Source organism: Mytilus edulis, chromosome 7 (assembly GCF_963676685.1).
Source record: "Mytilus edulis chromosome 7, xbMytEdul2.2, whole genome shotgun sequence".
Taxonomy (NCBI): Eukaryota; Metazoa; Mollusca; class Bivalvia; order Mytilida; family Mytilidae; genus Mytilus; species Mytilus edulis.
The window spans coordinates 45452697-45471838 of NC_092350.1; the positions used below are offsets into that span (position 1 = coordinate 45452697).

Below are 19142 nucleotides of genomic sequence, written 5' to 3' on the forward strand. Positions count from 1 at the left end.
ATAAAAAGGTGCACTCGATTTTCTCTTTTCGATACAATTGTTACCTATTTTTTGGAATTTTTTCTTCAGTCACATAATGGAAGGGCAGACACGAAAATTACTGAACTAATAGATTGATATCTTTTCCGTCCGTGGTAATTTTTTCAAAAAAATCGGAGGTTATGCATTTTTGTCATCCAACTTGAAAGATACCCATGTCGTCGACTTGACATCTAATTGTTCTGCTTAACTATGTACTAGATAAATTGAAAACTTATGCAAATGGTGTTTTTGAAATAAAACACCTCGTAATTGAGAAGAAAATTGCAGTTTTGTTTGTTTCTATTAACTTTTTAAAAATTTGTCACTATAGTAAACAATACAGTAAACATTTATCGCCTTCTCTAATAGAGAGCTTCGATTCTTTTGTTCTATTTCAACCTGGTTTCCGACTGAATAGTTTGAAGTTGAATCAATGCAGACAATATCTTGTATTACATAAATAAGGCCGTTAGTTTTCTCGTTTGAATAGACAACTTTCGAGTTCGATGCATTTCCGTCAAAAACTCTGGTTTTAGTGAACGTCATTTGTGCGTTTAGGGGCGTCGTCACTTCCGTTTCAATGTTGAGCGAGTGGTTGGAAAACTATAATTCTATATTGTACGAATTATTCAGCAAATTAAATTCTCAAAACTGACAATCAGCACTGCTGTCATTAGGGAATTATCATTAAGTACCTACAGAACAACCATTATTTCTAGTTTATCCTGCACAACGACGATCACTAAGACGCTTGATGAACGTAAATAGTGCAGGGATACAGGCGATCCCCTCTATCTGGTAAATGACGTCATAAAGGCGCGCATAATTGACGAGTTTTTGCCGGTGACGGATGAACTCGAAAGTGGTCTATTGTTTTACATTGTCTTATCGGGGCCTTTTATAGCTGACTATGCGGTATTGGCTTTGCCTGTGTCATTTTGGTCTTTTGTGGATAGTTGTCTCATTGGCAATAATACCACATCTTCTTTTTTTATAATATCATTAACTTATGCTCATTAACTAGTTGATACATTTGTCTTTTAAAATACAACTGACATATAAGGATCGTAATGGTGCAATGTGGAGAAATTTATCGGTTTTCAAGAGCAAAATTGGTAGCGCGTCATCCCTACAATGGCTTCCATTTCTACGATTGTGAAAACGAACTGGCGTAATGGGGAGATAATTCTGACGAAGTCGAATCCTGACTGCATACTGTATATGTTTTTTAAATTTTATTTTTGTCATGTCTCAAAATTGTGTTTAGAGGTATACGAAAATGTGGTATGAGTGCCAATTAGACAATTCTCCCTTCAAGTCACAATTTATAAAAGTACACCATTATAGGTCAAAGTACCTGTCTTCAACATGGAGCCTTGGCCACTCACATCGAAAAACAAGCTGTAAAGTGCCCCCCAAATGACAAGTGTAAAACCATTCAAACGGCCACTAAAAATGTATAAAACAAAGAGCCTGAATCGCTAACTTTTATTTCAGAGAAGATATTTAAATGTTGGCAAACTTGATGAACAAATTGTGTAAAAATGTCTTTAAAGGGCAATAACTCCTATAGGGGTCAATTGGAAATTTTTGTCAAATTGAATTTTTTGTAGCTCTTACTTACTGAACAGTATTGTTGTTTACAGTTAATATCTATCTAGATAATGATAACAAAAAACTGCATAATTTCGTTAAAACTACCAATTCAGTGGCAGCAAACCATGCAACAATGTGTTGTTCGATTCGTATGAAAATTTCAGGGCTGATAGATATTGACCTATTGAACAATATTACCTCGTGTCAGATTAGCTCTAAAAGTTTTAGTTTTGAGATATAAGTCGACCCTTATGTTCTATTTTTAGCCATAGCAGCCATGTTTGTCAATGGATCAAAACTTCGAATACACATTATAAACAAGATACCATTAGGAACATTTAGTTAAAGTTTGAAGGTGATTGACCCAGTAGTTTCAGAGGAGAAGATTTTTAAATGTAAGCAAACTTGATGAACAATTGTGTAAAATTGTCTTAAAAGAGCAATATTAAACTCCTTAAGGGGTCAATTGACAATATTGGTCGTATAAACTTTTTTGTAGATCTGACTTTGTTGAACACTATTGCTGTTAAACAGTTTATATCTATCTAAAATAATATTTAAGATAATCATTAGCAAAGCGTGCAAAATTTCCTGAAAACTACCAATTTAGTCACGGGCATCAATAAAAAAATGGGTTGTTCCATTCGTCTGATAATTTCAGGACTGATAGATTTTGACATATTAATCAATTTGAGTTTTTGGCCCAGTAGTCAAGTTCAAAGGAGAAGACTTTTTAAATAGTTTACGACGAAAGACGACGACGATAGACGACGGACGCCAAGTGGTGGCATTTATCAGGTAAATACGAGAAACAAAAAACACTTATGAACCACTTCAACAAACGACTACTAATGAACATCAGATCCTGACTCAGGAAAGCGTGTTTTAACCAAAAGCTTCACCCTTATCTGAAACAATAGTGTAACATAACAACATAGAAAGACACACTATAAAATATCGATTGAAATGGCTTCTTACTCAATCAAAATACATAATTTACACTAGTGAACATAGTCTACACTAAAAGTTTATGAATCATTGACAATAGATATGGTCAGGCAGAGTGAGACGACTTTTGATCACTTTTTTTTTTAATTTAAAAAAATCCACGTGTTGCATTACTTTATTGGAAATGCCTGCAGCAGGAGTGTGTGTAATTGTTAGATCAACCAATCAACAGCCTGATTGACAGTCAGTGCGATTTTATGTGATCGGAAAAAACGGAAATCAGGTACCCGAAAAAACGTGTTGAATATATTCATATGTGTATAAATTTATTGATTAGGTAAGAAAACATCATCAAATACATTACTAAACAAAAATCTAACTAAACAGTCTGGGCTGCGAGAGTATCGATCAACCTATCGAACCGGTTCTTATTACAGATTCAAAAAGTTTTTGTCTTTGTGTTGACTTTTTGGATTCCAGGTGTTCGAAGTATATTTCGCCGTTTATCTGTTACAAGCTTGCAATTACATACATGAAAAAGAATCACACAAACATATTCTGACTTCAACTTATAATATTTATGCAACACAACATTCTGAGAAGCCCAAAAATAAATATGCAACTTTGTTTACAAATTTTCACCTGAAGCCGCCATGTTTGATTTGGAACTTACAGGTTGATTGAACTATTACTAAGCACATCAGCTAATGACATAAGCACTAGTCATATACAGTGCAGGTTTAAACAAAACCATCTTTATTTTACCACAAGCTGTATGTATCTTTTATTCAGCATTATAATTTTAAGTTAAAAACAATGTATTTTAGAGAAGTAAATAGTGAAATTATCTCCCTTACTGTAATACTGAAATATATTTTTTTAATGAATACATGTCTTCATTTTTCAATATTTATACCATAAAAAAAAATGCAGCTTAAGCACAGGCACTTGTCTCTGAAAAAAAATCTATCAACTTTATTTTATTACATCGAAAAATGTCAAATTGGTTGCAGTTTTCCGTTATATTTTGATTTTATAGTTGTTTATACCACTGAAACTTGTTATCCCATAAATCTACATTAAATTATCTACAAGAGGGTGTATAACATGCTTATTCCAATCATTCTTGGTAGGTCTTCCAAGTACTTCAACATGAATTATTTTGTTTTATCACGTAGTCCTACATGTAATTGGAAGGTATCCTTCAAGTGATTCAGACATCAAAGGAATATGTTTCATACACGATTGTGTAGATAAATCAATGTACAGTTTAGTGGGGTAAACACTTTATTGTTTTACCAATTTTCATTTGTCTTCAAGCGTTGTAGGAAAATACATTGTATCACGAGATCTGAAATTATAGGATCTCCTATCAGATTTGCTTGAAACAAGTTAATTAGTCCATGTACATAAAGTCATTGAGGAAACTACCCAAGTTATTGAAATTAATGGGCAGAGGTATAATATCTCGCACACTCAAATTTGAATATTCACATTGTGACATGTTATTTTGTTGTAGATAAACTATTGCTTCACCAGATGAAGATGTAAACAATGCCTGCAGGTCATTATGACCCTCAGACTTCTTACAATGGTGATGATTCTGCAGCTAGCATTCTAAAAACAGTACAAGCACAGGTATATACTAATCTACACATACATTATTGACCTATGATCGTTACTTTTACAAATTGTGACTTGGACAAAATGTTGGATGGACAGGTGTCTCACTGGCACTCATACATGTACATGTGCTACATTTTAAATCTCTGTACATGATGAAACAATTGAAAAAGGGTAATAAATGTTAGGAGTACTCATGTATTAACCTTTGTACAAATGTGTGACACAACTGAAGAACCTTGGAGAGGTTTGTTACAACCTTAACACTTCATAAGAACCAACTCTAAGATCAGTTGGAATGGACTTACATTTTTAAATCATCTGCCAGAATATTCATTGATTGAAATTTAGAAATGGAGTAACTTAGACCAGTACATGTACAAAACACTGCATTTTATGACAAAAATAATTGTTTTCTCCATTTTTTTGTAAGGCCCAATAAAAAGATGTGTGGTTCCTTGTATTTTCTCATAGAAAAAAAAGTCAGTAAGTAGACATTTTTATTGCCCCCCCCTCCAAAGCAGAGCTGGCATTAAGTTTAATCCATGTTAAACTGTATGTGCGGACATCCCAATTATTTTGTTTACACAAAACACAGATCAAGTCTGGATTTGGATGGTGTCACTTACCATTCTAGAGTTATTCCCCTTTACATTCTCTAATTTGCGTTTGCCTCAACTAAATGTTGTTAATCTTAAACAGGGCTTATTACATGTTTTACATGTACCACAATACATTATTATGTACAAAGATCAAGTTTGAATCTGCTGGAGAAATTTTTACCATTCTAGAGTTATGCCCCTTTAAAAATGGAAAACTTTCTTATTTTGCATTGTGTTTTATTTCCATTCTCATTCTAAATTTGACATTTTCAAATTTTATGAAATTCATACACCATGCTTACCACAACAAAAATCAGATAAAGTACTAAGTTCGGTAGAGTCACCTTTCCTCAGTTATATCCCTGTATAGCGTTGTATCCCAGTGTGGGCATCATCGGTGTCCCATAGACACATTTCCTGTTTATCGATTGTCTAAATCCTGGTTATTTCATAGAGTTAGGTTTCAGTATTATTCATACCCCTTCTGTAAGTTCACCACTTGGTGTTTGGTTGTGAAATAAACATGCATGTTATGCTTTTTGATAAATTTGTTGCATCCTGTTAGAAACTGTTGCACTGATATTTTTTCCCAGAGCAAATTTATTCAATTGATACATTTAGATCTACATGCAATGACATGTATTGCATTTGAATTGATACATGTGATATGTACACCATTGTAATTGTACATGTATGTGTATCTTAATTTTTTGGGTGTGTCCTTGGATTTATCAAGCTGTGAGTCTCTGCTGGTAATGAGAAGATTTTTGGCAGTCAAGATCACTGCATTTAAGTTTATATTACAGGGATCTCCATGGATGAAAATTGAACCATGGAGGAACTTTCACCATTACAAACCGTGTCTACGCTGTACAGTGTAGCGCGATCGGAAGTATTTTATCCCTCCATACAAGGAATTGTGAACATGCTAATTCATTGCTTATTTACATTGTATTTATTTGAATTTTCATTATAGAATTAGAAGTATCAATATGTTCATTTATTGCCGTTTTTAACCATTCAAATGCCAAGTCTTCATAGTCCCCCCTTAGTCGAGAATGACCAAAGGTGTCATGAAGGTCCCCATGTAGATTTCTTGTATTTTTGGTAATTGTTATGGGGGTTAAAAATCATATGATGTGGAGCTTATTTTTCGTGGACACTTTCAAATTCAGAACCCATTACCGGTATGGCTGATTTGCAGCAACAACAAAACGATTCGTACGGGTTATGTAAAAGGTTAAAGAGATTTGTAAAGCAAATGAAAAGGTTTTTAATGACTTTATCTGACAAATTGATGCTGTGCAACATGCATCTTTCGAGTCTGAATAGAAACCGGAAACGCAGATGTATCAATTTGATTGTAATATACGAAATGAATTCGGAATTACGATACGATATTTCTTTACAGGAAATATTTATAAGTTTTTACTTTTAAACTTTTAAAGTCATTCTAAATTATTGTTACAGCAGTACTCGAGTTATTTGTGATGAAATAATATTTACTGTTTTGCGTCTTATTTTGTACTTCTTAAAAAAGGGGGATGCTGATTGCGTAAGTCAAAATAAAGCACGTGTTCGACTTGTTAAACTGTTTTCTTTGTAACTGGATTATTAATTTATTTATTTAATCTAAATTATCATAATCATTAGCTAAACTTAGTTGATTAATTCGACAAATGGATCGTCTATCCTCAGATAGTATTCTCCTGTCTGGTTTGTTGATCTACCTGTACAAGCTCAGGTACAAGTGATTAGCGATCTTAATCCGGATATCCCTCAGGCGTTAGAATTGTGTTGGATTATAACATAAAAAGCCTGAGGGTTATGCAATTACATGCATTTGATTATAATTGATAAAACAAATGGCGTCGGGCTACAAAAATGATGAAGTTTTGAACGATGGCGGAAGACAATTTAACGATGGCGCAAGACAATTTAAAGATGGGGCGAGTCATTTGACGATGGCGCAAGACATTTGAACGATGGCGTGGCGCCATCGTTAAACAGGCCATGGAGATCCCTGTATTATAAGTCTGGCTTGTTTAGACTAGAATTGCAAAATTTTTATGCCCCATCTACGATAGTAGAGTGGCATTATGTTTTCTGGTCTGTGAGTCCGTTCTTTCGTCTGTCCCTTTGTCCTGTTTCAGGTTAAAGTTTTTTGGTCAAGGTAGTTTTTGATTTAGTTGAAGTCCAATCAACTTCAAACTTAGTACACATGTTCCCTATGATATCATCTTTCTAATTTTAATGCCAAATTAGGTTTTTGATCCCAATTTCACGGTCCACTAAACTTTGAAAGTGATAGTGCAAGTTTCAGGTTAAAGTTTTTGGTCAAGCTAGTTTTTGATGAAGTTGAAGTCCAATCAACTTCAAACTTATTACACATGTTCCCTATGATATGATCTTTCTAAATTTAAATGCCAAATTAGATTTTTACCCCAATTTCAAGGTCCACTGAACATAAGAAATGATAGTGCGAGTTGGGCATCCTTGTACTGTGGACATAGGCCGTGTTCACATTGACCTAAACTGGGTGTTGTGAAAGTGTAACTCACACGTAAACTAAACAAAATTACGTTCCCATTGATAAAACTCAATGTTTACATGTAGTGTAAATCATGTTTTGTCTACATGCAGTCGATACTTGATGTAGGCCTTGTGTAGATTAATTATATACAAGTGTACACAAAACTAGGCATTTAAAACATTAGTTTCATCGTGTATAGTTAAGGAAGAAACGATTTTTGAATAAAATTGAAAATTATAGCAATTATAAAGTTCTTTACAGAAATATTTGTCTAAACTTGATATATTTATTTGTTTTGTTTAGAAATTAAACTAAACTTAGCTTTATTAAGCCCTTATCAAGACTCAAAGCAGCATCATTGCCGAACACATAATTCATTTGAGTATTAAGGTCTTTCCAAATCGACTTGACTTACACAGAAATATTTGCCACTAGTTTTTACTCAACGATTCACTCATAAATGCATTACTTAAAAAGTGTGAAGTTAATGTATTGTTTATCTCGGATCTGTGAAATTACACTTAAAAATTAAAAAAAAAATTAAAAAAAATTACTCCCTCCCTTTGCCAAATACTTCTTGGAGAAGAAATACCATTTGAACAAACAGAAAAGATAAAAATATAGTGATCCCTTCTTCTTTGTCTGTAAGCACGCTGATGCAGCCTACATTTTCTAATGATTTAATCGAGACATCTTTAGTTTCTTTAAACTACTGCAAATCATCAAAATGGCTTTCATAGAGAAGCAACCACTTAACTTCAAAAAAAGGGGGGGGGGGGGGATATTTTGTTTATTTTTTTCGATGCTGGTAATACAATTTTTTTTCTTCAACATTAAACACTATAATGTATGGGAAAATTCTTGGTTCAGAATATTTTTTATTATCTGTAGAACCAGAATTGTTTTCTTTATCCAATTTGGGTTCGGAATATTTCCATCCCCCTATTTAGAGTCAAATGGTTGTTCCCTTACTGATAGAAAAGTTGTCGAAAACGTTTCATTCGATTCTACGTAATGAACATTTAAATAACATAGAGTTTACAAATGTGAACAAATCTTATGTACAGGTAATTAAACAAGGTGTATAGATGTGAACAAATTTAATGTGAAACCAATGTCCAGTACATTACAAGTTTACTGTACATGTAGTTTGGTGTGAACACGGCCATATTCTTGTATTTTTAACATCTCTGTAGTTTAGCTTGATAACATTCTGTTTACATCACTTTAGGGTACAATATATATCATGCATCTTTTTACCTTAAAAGTGGAGTATTGAATTAGCAGAAAATTAGTATTAATATAATTTGACAACATAAACTATTTTTAATTAATTGCCAAATTAAAAGTATATACATGTACATGTTTCCTGCTTTTATGTGTATCTTAATTTTTTTTTGAAGGTTCAGTTGGTCGCACAATGATCTAAAATGTACATGTTTATATTGAGAAAACTGTAGGTTTCCTCATAAACATGCTATTGGGGTATACAAATGATGTTTAAAATCCTAATGTTACATGTTTAATAATACAATCAGTGGTTTTCCTATTGTGTTGAGGGCCCAGGTCCATGCATGTACATACATTGTAGCAAGAATCATTTAAAATGCTTTACCATGCGCAACGACACTGTAGAACATAAACAGCTTCTTGCTCTAATATTAACATCTATTTGTCATATGAATTGTGGCATAATATCATGAATATTAGTAGACTTGATTCATTTTGGTTTCACAAATAAATCAAAAATACTTTTTCAAATGCAGTACAGACATTGACAGATACCTCATTCTAAACTCAGTGTGGTTATTCAATTCAAAGTCATGTGACTTCCTAAAGAAATAACATTATGAAAAATTTTATGACTAATTTATGACACTGTCACCTAAATTTTTTGGTTGATTGATCCAAAACAATGGGTCATAATTATATATTGCAAAATAAAAGTTAAAATTCAGTGTTTAGTACTGGTTGATGTAGAAGTGTATAAGCATGATATGTACATTTTTTGTACATGGCTTTACACCAACAAAAAAAAGAATAAATGTCTCAGAATTTAAAATATTTAAAACATTGTACGAAAACATGTATATGCATCATTTATCTGTCGAATCAGTTATTATATCTACACATAAAATATGCATGATATGTACAATGTTTTTCAAAAGAAAATATGCTTTAAAGTGTCAAATACAATTCACTCATGTTCACCAGTTTGCCTCTGGTTTAAATTTCTTGTAAAAATTATATACATTTAACAAATAAAATGTGTTTTCTAAAGCAGATACATTATATTCCTTAAAGTGTCAATTACTAGGTTGAAATTTCAGTCTCTGGTTTAAATTTCCATTAATACATGTAGGTGCAGTTGTACAAACTACATACATATGACATTAACATGTAATTCTTCATTAGATATGGTTTAGAGTGTCAAATATGATTTACTTAGTACACATGTCAGCCTCTGGTTTAAATTTCCATTAATTTGTGCAATTGTACAACCGATAAATAACAAGTTTCTAAATTCAATATTCTTTTAAGTGTTAGACACTAGGTTCCAAAGTTAGCGTCTTTTTTATTTCTAATAATTGATGCAGTTGTACAAACAATATATCATGTATATATACATTTGTATATTTAAGCTATGTATTTCTAAATTAAATTTTCTTCTATAAAGTGGCAGACACTTAGTAGGTTCCCATTTCAGCCTCTTGTTTAAATTTCCATTAATTGGTTTAGTTGTACAAACTATATCAAACATGTATTTCTAAATTCAATATTCTTTTAGAGTGAGACACTAGGTTCTCATGTTAGCGTCTTTTTTAATCTCCATTAATTGATGCAGTTGTATAAACTATTAAATTTCATTCCAGTTGCATTGTGGGTACATGTATTTTCTCACGCTGTAATATGATTGCAATAATTTATTATTAAAACGAACACAAACAAATTGTGTAGGAAATGATGTAAGCTAATAAATAGTGGAATAGTCACTGACATTCCAATCATTATGTATTTATAACACCTGAATGAGCACGCTCAGTGAGTCAGTTAGGAAAAGGGTTTTACCTGTAAACATTGCTTTTACCTGTCAGGTGTAAATTAAAAAATCAAATAAATTCGATATAAATTCAGTAATATTTAAATCAAATTAAACTTGTATCGGAACATTAAAATTTTATAGGTGTAAAAACATTTATATATGTTTATCTTGACAAACAAATATAACATACTGATAACATTTTTCCTTTTTTGAACCCTTATCAAAGGATTGAAAAAATGACAACACACATTTGAATACACAATACCTTGAACTCCCACAAATATTTGTGAACTCAAACACCCAGACACATTCTCATCATTGTCCTTTTGTCTAGGTCGTTGTAACATGTAAAAAATGTAAATGTACAAATATACATGTAAATAAATCAGTGCACATATTGGGGCATTATTGGAACGTAATTAAACCATTTTATTGATGTACAATAATATATACATTGATTCATTGTTGAATGACAGTGCATGTATAATGTGAATTAGGGAGTTATTATTCATGTAATCCTTTGTGGAAAAAATATATCTAAAGATATTCAGAGACAGTTACATGAAGTAAGAAAACAGGATTTATTGGATAGTATTATATTTGTGTAAACAAGTTTGATATATATAATATATATGATATGAATTGATATATTTGGAGATGCATGCATTTTAAAAATTGTGACTTGGATGGAGATTTGTCTCATAGGCACTCATACCACATCTTCTTATATCTATATATTTCATTTGTGGATTTAAAGTAATTAACCAGTGTTTGTGCTATAGTATAGATACCAGTGGATTAACATTCAAGAAATGGATTATTAATTTTTTCAGGAAGCAGAATTTGAAAGATTAACAAGAAAATTAGAAGCCGAAAGAGAAACTGTAGGACATAAGTTTAGGGAGGTGAGTGAAGGAAAGATCACATGAATAGTACTTATTTTTTGCTGTTTATTAGACCCTTCTACAACAAATTTTGTTTTACATGCACACATATAAAAATTGCAGTTTTTATCCAACGCAATCATAGGTTTGAACATAGTTTTCAATTTAGACTTGTTTATATATATATACTGTATATCATATTTTTTTCATTCATTCATTATTTTGCACTTAAATCAAGCTGTTAGTTTTCTCAATTGAATTGTTTTGAAATCTTCATTGGGGGCCTTAGGTAGCCAACTATGTGGTATGGCTTTTACCCATTGTTGAAGGCCGTACGGTGACCTATAGTTGTTGATTTTTGTGTCACTTTGGTCTCTTGTGGTGAGTTGTCTCATTTGCAATCATACCACATCTTTGTATTTTGATACATATTTATAGAGATAGAGCTAGACCAGTATGGAACACTTCGCTTTCATTATATTTTCAACTTCTTTCTGATTGTCTTCTCTTGATGTCTGATGATTTCCATCAATTACAATTCACTGTTCTCCCCAGGGGCTTTTAACATTATTGTAAGGTGATGCAATCTAAAAATTTTTCTTTATCATGTTTATAGATTGTGTTTAAGATATGATACGACAATTTTCAAAATGTCATTTCAAAATACGCTGTACAGCAGGATACAGTCGCTGGAAGGATTTCATCATGTTGATGAAGATGATATATAAAAAGGAGTTTTAAACGGGTACTTTTTAAGTACACATAAATACCAGGAGTTACAGACTGCTTGTTTAGCCTTTAGAAGTATTTACAAAAAAATGTGTATCAGTCATATCAATACCTGATTGAGTCTATTTTTCTCCAAAATTTTTTTTTTATTGAAAACTAAGATTTTGGTGAACATGACAAGGTTCGAACTTCTCCTGAAAAGTAGAAGATTAGCATATTCTTTCAGTATACATGATGTACATGGTTCAAATAAATATGATTTAAAAATCATCAAATATTTTTGTCAAATAAAAACTTCCAGATGACCAAACTTTTAATTGAACTTTTTATTTCTAAAATGCCTTTGTTTACACAATGAACAGAAGAAATGTGGAATATGGAGATAAAGTATACTAATTAACACGACCCAATTACTAAGAGGTACATGTATAGAAATAACATACCATATGTTTTATCTGACAGTGCAGTATTTGGCATATCTATAAATAAAGAATACAAACAATCTCTGATTTGAAGTAATTATGCTTTTTACTTCATGTACTTTGAACTCCTTGTCCTAATTGTAATTTGTATATTTCTTTCATTTAAAGAAATAGGTAATACTAATGGAAAGCTCTAAATAGAGTGCTCTTTGTAGGACAGACAACTTTCTACTTTTCTTGTCTTTTTATTTTGTTGTTGTAAAAAAAAGACGACACTCCATTATAAAACAATCATTGAAGTAAGACAACATTATTGCACCATGACGGATCATACAGCATTAATTTAACTTAATAAATAACATTTTCATGAAGTCATTTTTTATGAAGTTACATAAGAATTTTATGATTAAAAGCAGGATATGATAAATTAACAAGAAACTTATTATTTTCTAAAACTAAAATGAATTCTCTAATATCAAACATTGCATTGCAGTATTTATTTATGACTTTTGAAGTATTACACTGTATAAGCAAGCATGATAAGTTTATGTTAAGATTGTTATGTATAAATACAATTACTAAGTAAAAAGAATAACTTGACGTATATCATGTATATTTTTATACATTAGCCTAAAAAATGTATCAATTGAATTACTTGGTATACCAGATATTCACTGGCTTGTAGACCACTTTCAAAATGAAGACTTATATTGACTCCACACAGGATGTTTTGTATAGCTTGATTTATATGGGTATCTATCAGGTATTTTAAAGGTGGACCTAAAAATGTTGTATAATCGGTTTTAGGAATGCATTTGATTATTTTTTGGGCACATACATGTAGTTATTTTCACCTATCACTGATATTGGTCCTAAACAAAATTTAAATACACACTCAACAGCCAAATATTTCAATTCTGTGTCCACAAGTTGTAATTTATCAATGTTTCTGGTTATAAAACAATGTGTTTTTCCTACCTGAATACTTTTGCAATGTGTAAGCACTTTAAAGATTAATCTTGACTTTATACTAAAACATGATTTATTCACTTTCATCAAATTATAAAGACACAAAGGTTTCAAAAATAAACTTGGTTTTAGTTACCAAGATATTTGAGTAATTTAAATTTTTCCTTTATATTCATTTCCCTGTTTAGATAATTACTCGTCTGAAAATAGCCAAAGTTTTCTTTTTGTTAAAAACATGCATTTTATGTTCTCAGTTTACAGTTGAATGATATCAACTCTCATAAAGACATTTGATAAATTAAATCGCTACTGTCTGGGTCAGCTAGAGGTAAAATTTATAACATGTATAAATTACAATTGTACCGAAAATGATTTCATGTCATTAATTGATAGCTAAGTAGATGAAAGTAAAACTAATAAACAGGTGTTAAATGGCTAACAATACCTGATTGTACTTGGCTTTAATATCGCTGAGGTTCATATATTTAGCAAGCTAATTAGCAAGTTACTTGTGTGGTCATATAGGTGTGTACTAGAACCTATGATTGAATTTGTGCAAATATTTATGTTTTGAAATTGACATTTCCTATTAAATCTGAAAGTATAAGCCTCTTTGTGATATCACATTTGCTCCTATATGTATACAAACTGAAACATTGGATTGCTTTCATTAAATGAATATGATATTAGATTTCCCAGAATGTAATCATGTTAACCAATGATTAATTAAAGGTTTTTGACCTGATTGGGTTTCAATCTATCTTTATTGTTTATTGGGTACGCAAACAGTAAAAAAAGAAATCTTTTAAATATTTCAAAAATGAAAAAAATGCTATAACATGAAGAACTTTGAATACATACATGCATTTTAATACAAAGTGGTGATGAGATAAGAAAAAGAAAATATGGGGTCATCAGAAACTTATATTTCTTGCTTTAGAATAAAATAGGTAAATTTATAACACATTTTATTGTAAAAATTACTTTATTTGAGTCATCTCCCCTTATGTGGCAAAGTTTTGGGGGAATGAATCGAAAACAAAAACGTTTCTCTTTTGTGTGAAATACAGCTTAAAAAATATGAAACTACACATATTTTTCTACATAAACATAAAAAGTCTGACACGATTTAATTACTATCTTTGAAATTTGCAAAGGAGTATGTTCGATAAGATCCTGAAATGGCCCCCTTTTATAGCGTAAATTTCAAATTCGGATTTATCGACCAATATCACGATAAATTATAGCTAACACATTGACTAGCTAGGATATAAACCATTTTGTTGAAAATTTTACGTTTCTGCGTTTCATTATGACGTCACAAGTTGTACTCATATTGATTTTCTCGAAAAAATCAATGAAAATGGGTAAATTTCCATAGATTGTTTGACAGGAAACATAGAGCGCATACGTCGACAACAAAGATCTTTTAAAATAATGTTTGTGAAGACATTTCACATGTCTTATTTGAATCTTAAGCTTGTCGACGCCTGCGCTCTATGTTTCTTGGTCCTTTATTTGGTTGGAAACTAGCTGATTTTGTCAAATTTCACCAAAATCCCTTATCTTGACCTTTTTTGGATGTTAAATTCAACGTTTTAGAATTAAACTTTGACAAAAACAGTTCTGTTTAACTTTCTAACATGTCTTTAAGGCAACTTAAAACATTTATTGTCTTGTAACTATGAACTTTATAATTGGGGCCAAATATGGCCCTTACCGAACTTACTCCTTTCATTAAACAATTGGACCGATTGTTATCTGCAATTTCAAATTGCAAGCTGAAGGAAGACACTACAGCTATATAGTGTCACTGTGAGATTTTTAGGAAAAAACAATCATATAATTTTGTTGGGGTAATATACATTGTACGGTACTTGCATTACATAGTTCAGATAGAATTTATGAAATGGGTTTTCCATTGAATTAATGGCATGATCTGAATAATTATTTTTATTAATGTCCGTACATATTATATGTGTGCATTTGATGCCCGACAATATAAGTACATATGAATTTTAAAAAGCTTGTACATTTATTTGTACTCTGCATGTTGTATATGTACAATATTAGAATTGGGTTGCAGCTTGTTATGGATAGTTTATAACTTGTTTGCTTCTCCCAGAATACCATTTATTTGTTTTGGTGTTTGGACTAGTTTTTACCTTTTTAAGTATCCTATTTTACAATAGATCTTTCATAGTCAAACCTGCTATATATAAAGGTCTCGTGTATTTACTGAAAATGTCAGGTCATCCTCATTTGGAATTGTCCCACTGTATTGATACCAATTCATATTGAAGTAACTTTCAAAAGATCCCATCTCATATGATGGGTGACCTTTATACCAGGTTTGACTGTAGTTCACACATATCCAAATTTCTGTTAGGTATTTAGTTACCCTTTTTAGTTTTGCATGGATCTCTAGCAGTGTTTGGTTTTATATCATTGCAGTACAGGGTGGGAAGTCAGGCCGATAGTATGAATAGCATCAATAGCGCAGATGATTCTTATTGGCGTAGTCCTCACTCTGACTCACGACTCCATGATGATACTGTGGGGGACTCTAAAATGAGCTCACACCTCCTTGACTCCTGCCTGTAAGTATTTTTGGTAGAGGGTAGGTTTTACTGTTAGGAAGGTGGTACCTGTATTTAGATTTCAGCAGGCAATGAATTCCAAATATCAAGTTTGCCTTAGATTCTGTTCTCCTTGATTTCTTCACAAAGCATAACTCTTTGTTATCGTTCAATCAAATACATTTTAAATGATTGTTGACACTGATTAAAAGATATAAACAAACCTGATATTTTTGGGGAAAATTATTTTAGGATGAAGAAAAAAAACCATTGCTTTACTTGGCAATGATTTGATGGCAGTTCCTAGAGTTTTATAAGGGCTTTGCATAAATACTGCTTATTCCTAACCTTTGTTTAGTTGCATTAATTGTTGTAGAGCTTTAATTTTATAGGACATCTTTCTGACATATATGTTTTTGCATGATTAGTCATTTATGCATTTAAGTCTGAATCTTGAACATGATAATGTACATGTATCAATAACCATAAACATTATCCTTGTACATATAGATAGAACGGTATATGTATATATACTAATTATATATATAAGTACTCATTCTTATTCCTGGGGTATTATAAATAAAGCTATTGTTGGTTTCATGGTTACATGTACATGTGAAACAGGAATAAAGTGAACAAGAAGGTTCAAATTATTTATTGGCTTTCATATCATTGAAGTCATGAAATGAAGGACTTTCACATGTATAATTTTTCCTCATTCAATAAATTTGGAACCCAGAAAAATAATTAGATGGAAAAAGATTTTTGTTCATATACATGGTTAGCTGCGGAACCGTAGCTCTTAGGTCCTTATGTTATTTTTTGACTATTTGCGGACCATGACCTAAGAGCTACAGTTCCGCAGCTAATACATGGTATACAGTTGTTTATCCACTCTTATCTTGTTTGATAGAAGCCATCTTATAGGCAAACACCACTCAGTTCATAAATGGCAGTCATGAAGGGTAATTTTCAGCAAATTCATGTATTTCTGCTGTTTCTATTACTTTCCTAGCTAGTTTGTAAAAAACTTGATATAATTACAAGCCAAAAGGACAAAAATTGACTTCCCTTTTAAAGTATCAGTGTTTAAATCATCAGGCTAACATTTTGATTTGCCTATTTTCCTTTTTATTAATTTATTTTATTCTGTTGGCATGAATTTGCAAAAGATAGGGAAAGCTGCCAAAAGGCTATTTTGTTTTTTGTCTTATCCAAATTGGATTTTTAAAAAAGCACTGATAGCCCATATGTCATCATGGTCATTGATGTTTGGCATTCCATTTACATTCTCAAAGTCTCCACATTATTCAAACATTTCATTTCTGTTAAAAAGATACCTACCTTACAGGGGATTTAGGTCAAACTGTTGTGATTAAATTTAGTCACTGTTCAAGTGTCCACCAGGGTTAATTGATCTCTAGCTCATTGATCAAAGATCTTTTAAACTTTGCTACTTTTAAAATGTTCAGGACATTCCAATACAGCTGTGTATACAATGAAGATAAAAATACCGTGGCCATCAGAGCTTATCCTTCACTGCTCTGAAGTTGTTTAAATTTCAATTATGTGACACATGTAATACAGATAAAAGATTGGTTACGCAAAAATTAAATATTTTCAGACTAAAATAAGCTTTGGCATAATATGTGGTTAAAAAATTAATTACTTTATGTGATATTTTATTAGATTAAAATATTGGAATTTGTTGGGCTTGGGTTTATTTTATATACATGTAGTACCGGTACTTGTAGTCTTTATTTACATTAAATAAGTGGATTGGTTTTAAAATAATAAGCGTAACTTTGTCAATATTTTTCGTGTATCCTTTATGGTATAATTAGCATGTCATTCTGCAAGGTACCTGTATATGTAAATATTTTCTCTTGTATATTGATAGTGCAATGTTATGACCAAGGAAGTAATAAAACAAATAAACAGAGATTAAAGGACACTTTAGACCCGAGTGGTAAAAAACACAATCGTTGTACAAATGCAGAGTTCTACAAAAAAGTTGGAAAGTTGGTCTGAAGGTTTTGACAACCAAATTTTGCCAAGGACTTAGTCAGACACAATTTATTGTGTTTTGCAATAAAAACAATGGAGATATACCAATGAAAAGATTTTGAGAATTCTGCAGATGCATTTGCAATATCCATCGCCATTAAAATATATTTACCAAAATATAAAAAGTATTTGCAATTCAAATCCAATCAAAAAAGTTGTTTTTCTGTGTTATGTATTAGTAAGAATTTGAGTTTGTTATTGGCACCAAATTGGAAAAATATTTAAGCTTTAAAGTATTCCTTCCAGCTATCTGATGACATCCAACAATAATATTTATCATGTTTATATATGGTTATAAAATCTTTAAAAACAATTTAATTTGTTTAGTCTGAACCTGTAGCACTGTTTCCCTAATATATATAGCACAGCTTTAATATATGTTTTAATATTAAATCTATTCCAAAAGCAGCTTGAGAATACTGTATCTGTGATGTTGAAAGTGTTAGTTTAATTGACGGATATATTAAAATGTTGTAGCTTTAAAATATAAACTTTTATTAATATTTTTGAGAAAATTTCATTTAAACTGTCCAATTTTTTGCCCCTGCACAAGGCAAAAGGGACACTAACTATTACTTTTCTCAGTCCGTCTGTCAAAAAAGAATTTCCCCATATTTTAGCAAGCTGTAGAAGGGTCATTCAGTCCTCAGGCACCTTCTTCTTTGATTTATTGAAATGTTTCAAATCACATATAGCCACTTTTTACCATTGCTTGCAGTGCAAATATTTTTGTTTGAAAAAAAGTGAAGCTGTAGTGGATATAAGTTAATTGAGGTAAATATGGTTCATAGCTTTTGATATAAATATTGGGGACTTTATAAATTACAAACATAAACTCAACCAAAATGTAAAAAGTTTTGTAGATAATATAAGATGACTTGTATACAAGTTTGATCAAAAGTATGAAATTTGATAACTCTATAGACCCTGAGTATTATATTGTGTGTTCTGTTATAAAAGTGGCTTAACGCTTTATGTTATATTTATTTTTTTGTTACTCAAATAAATGCCTATTCATGTTTAAAATTTTAGGATTGAAAATTGCATTAAAAATATGTACTTCCCTTTGTTAAGAGATATTTATGTCGAGGAGTCTGCACAAAGGAGAACACTAGGTATACATTTA

The 19142-nt window shown here is 31.2% G+C and overlaps 1 protein-coding gene across 6 annotated transcripts in view; it reads left to right on the forward strand.

Moving 5' to 3' along the window:
* The first annotated feature begins 2779 nt into the window (after positions 1-2779).
* LOC139481589 (splicing regulator ARVCF-like) overlaps positions 2780-19142 on the forward strand; it is a 57835-nt gene continuing 41472 nt past the window's right edge. For 2 of the 6 annotated variants that reach the window (XM_071265019.1, XM_071265020.1), the window contains exons 1-3: positions 2780-2902; positions 4085-4203; positions 11200-11271. Coding sequence is in view for 3 of the 6 variants with exons in the window: in XM_071265016.1 (XP_071121117.1) it covers positions 4120-4203; positions 11200-11271; positions 15825-15970 (302 nt within the window). In the remaining 3 variants the exon portion in view is untranslated. Of the gene's footprint in view, positions 2903-4084; positions 4204-11199; positions 11272-15824; positions 15971-19142 lie in introns of all 6 variants that reach the window. The other 4 variants (XM_071265016.1, XM_071265018.1, XM_071265017.1 and 1 more) reach the window with 4 other exon arrangements.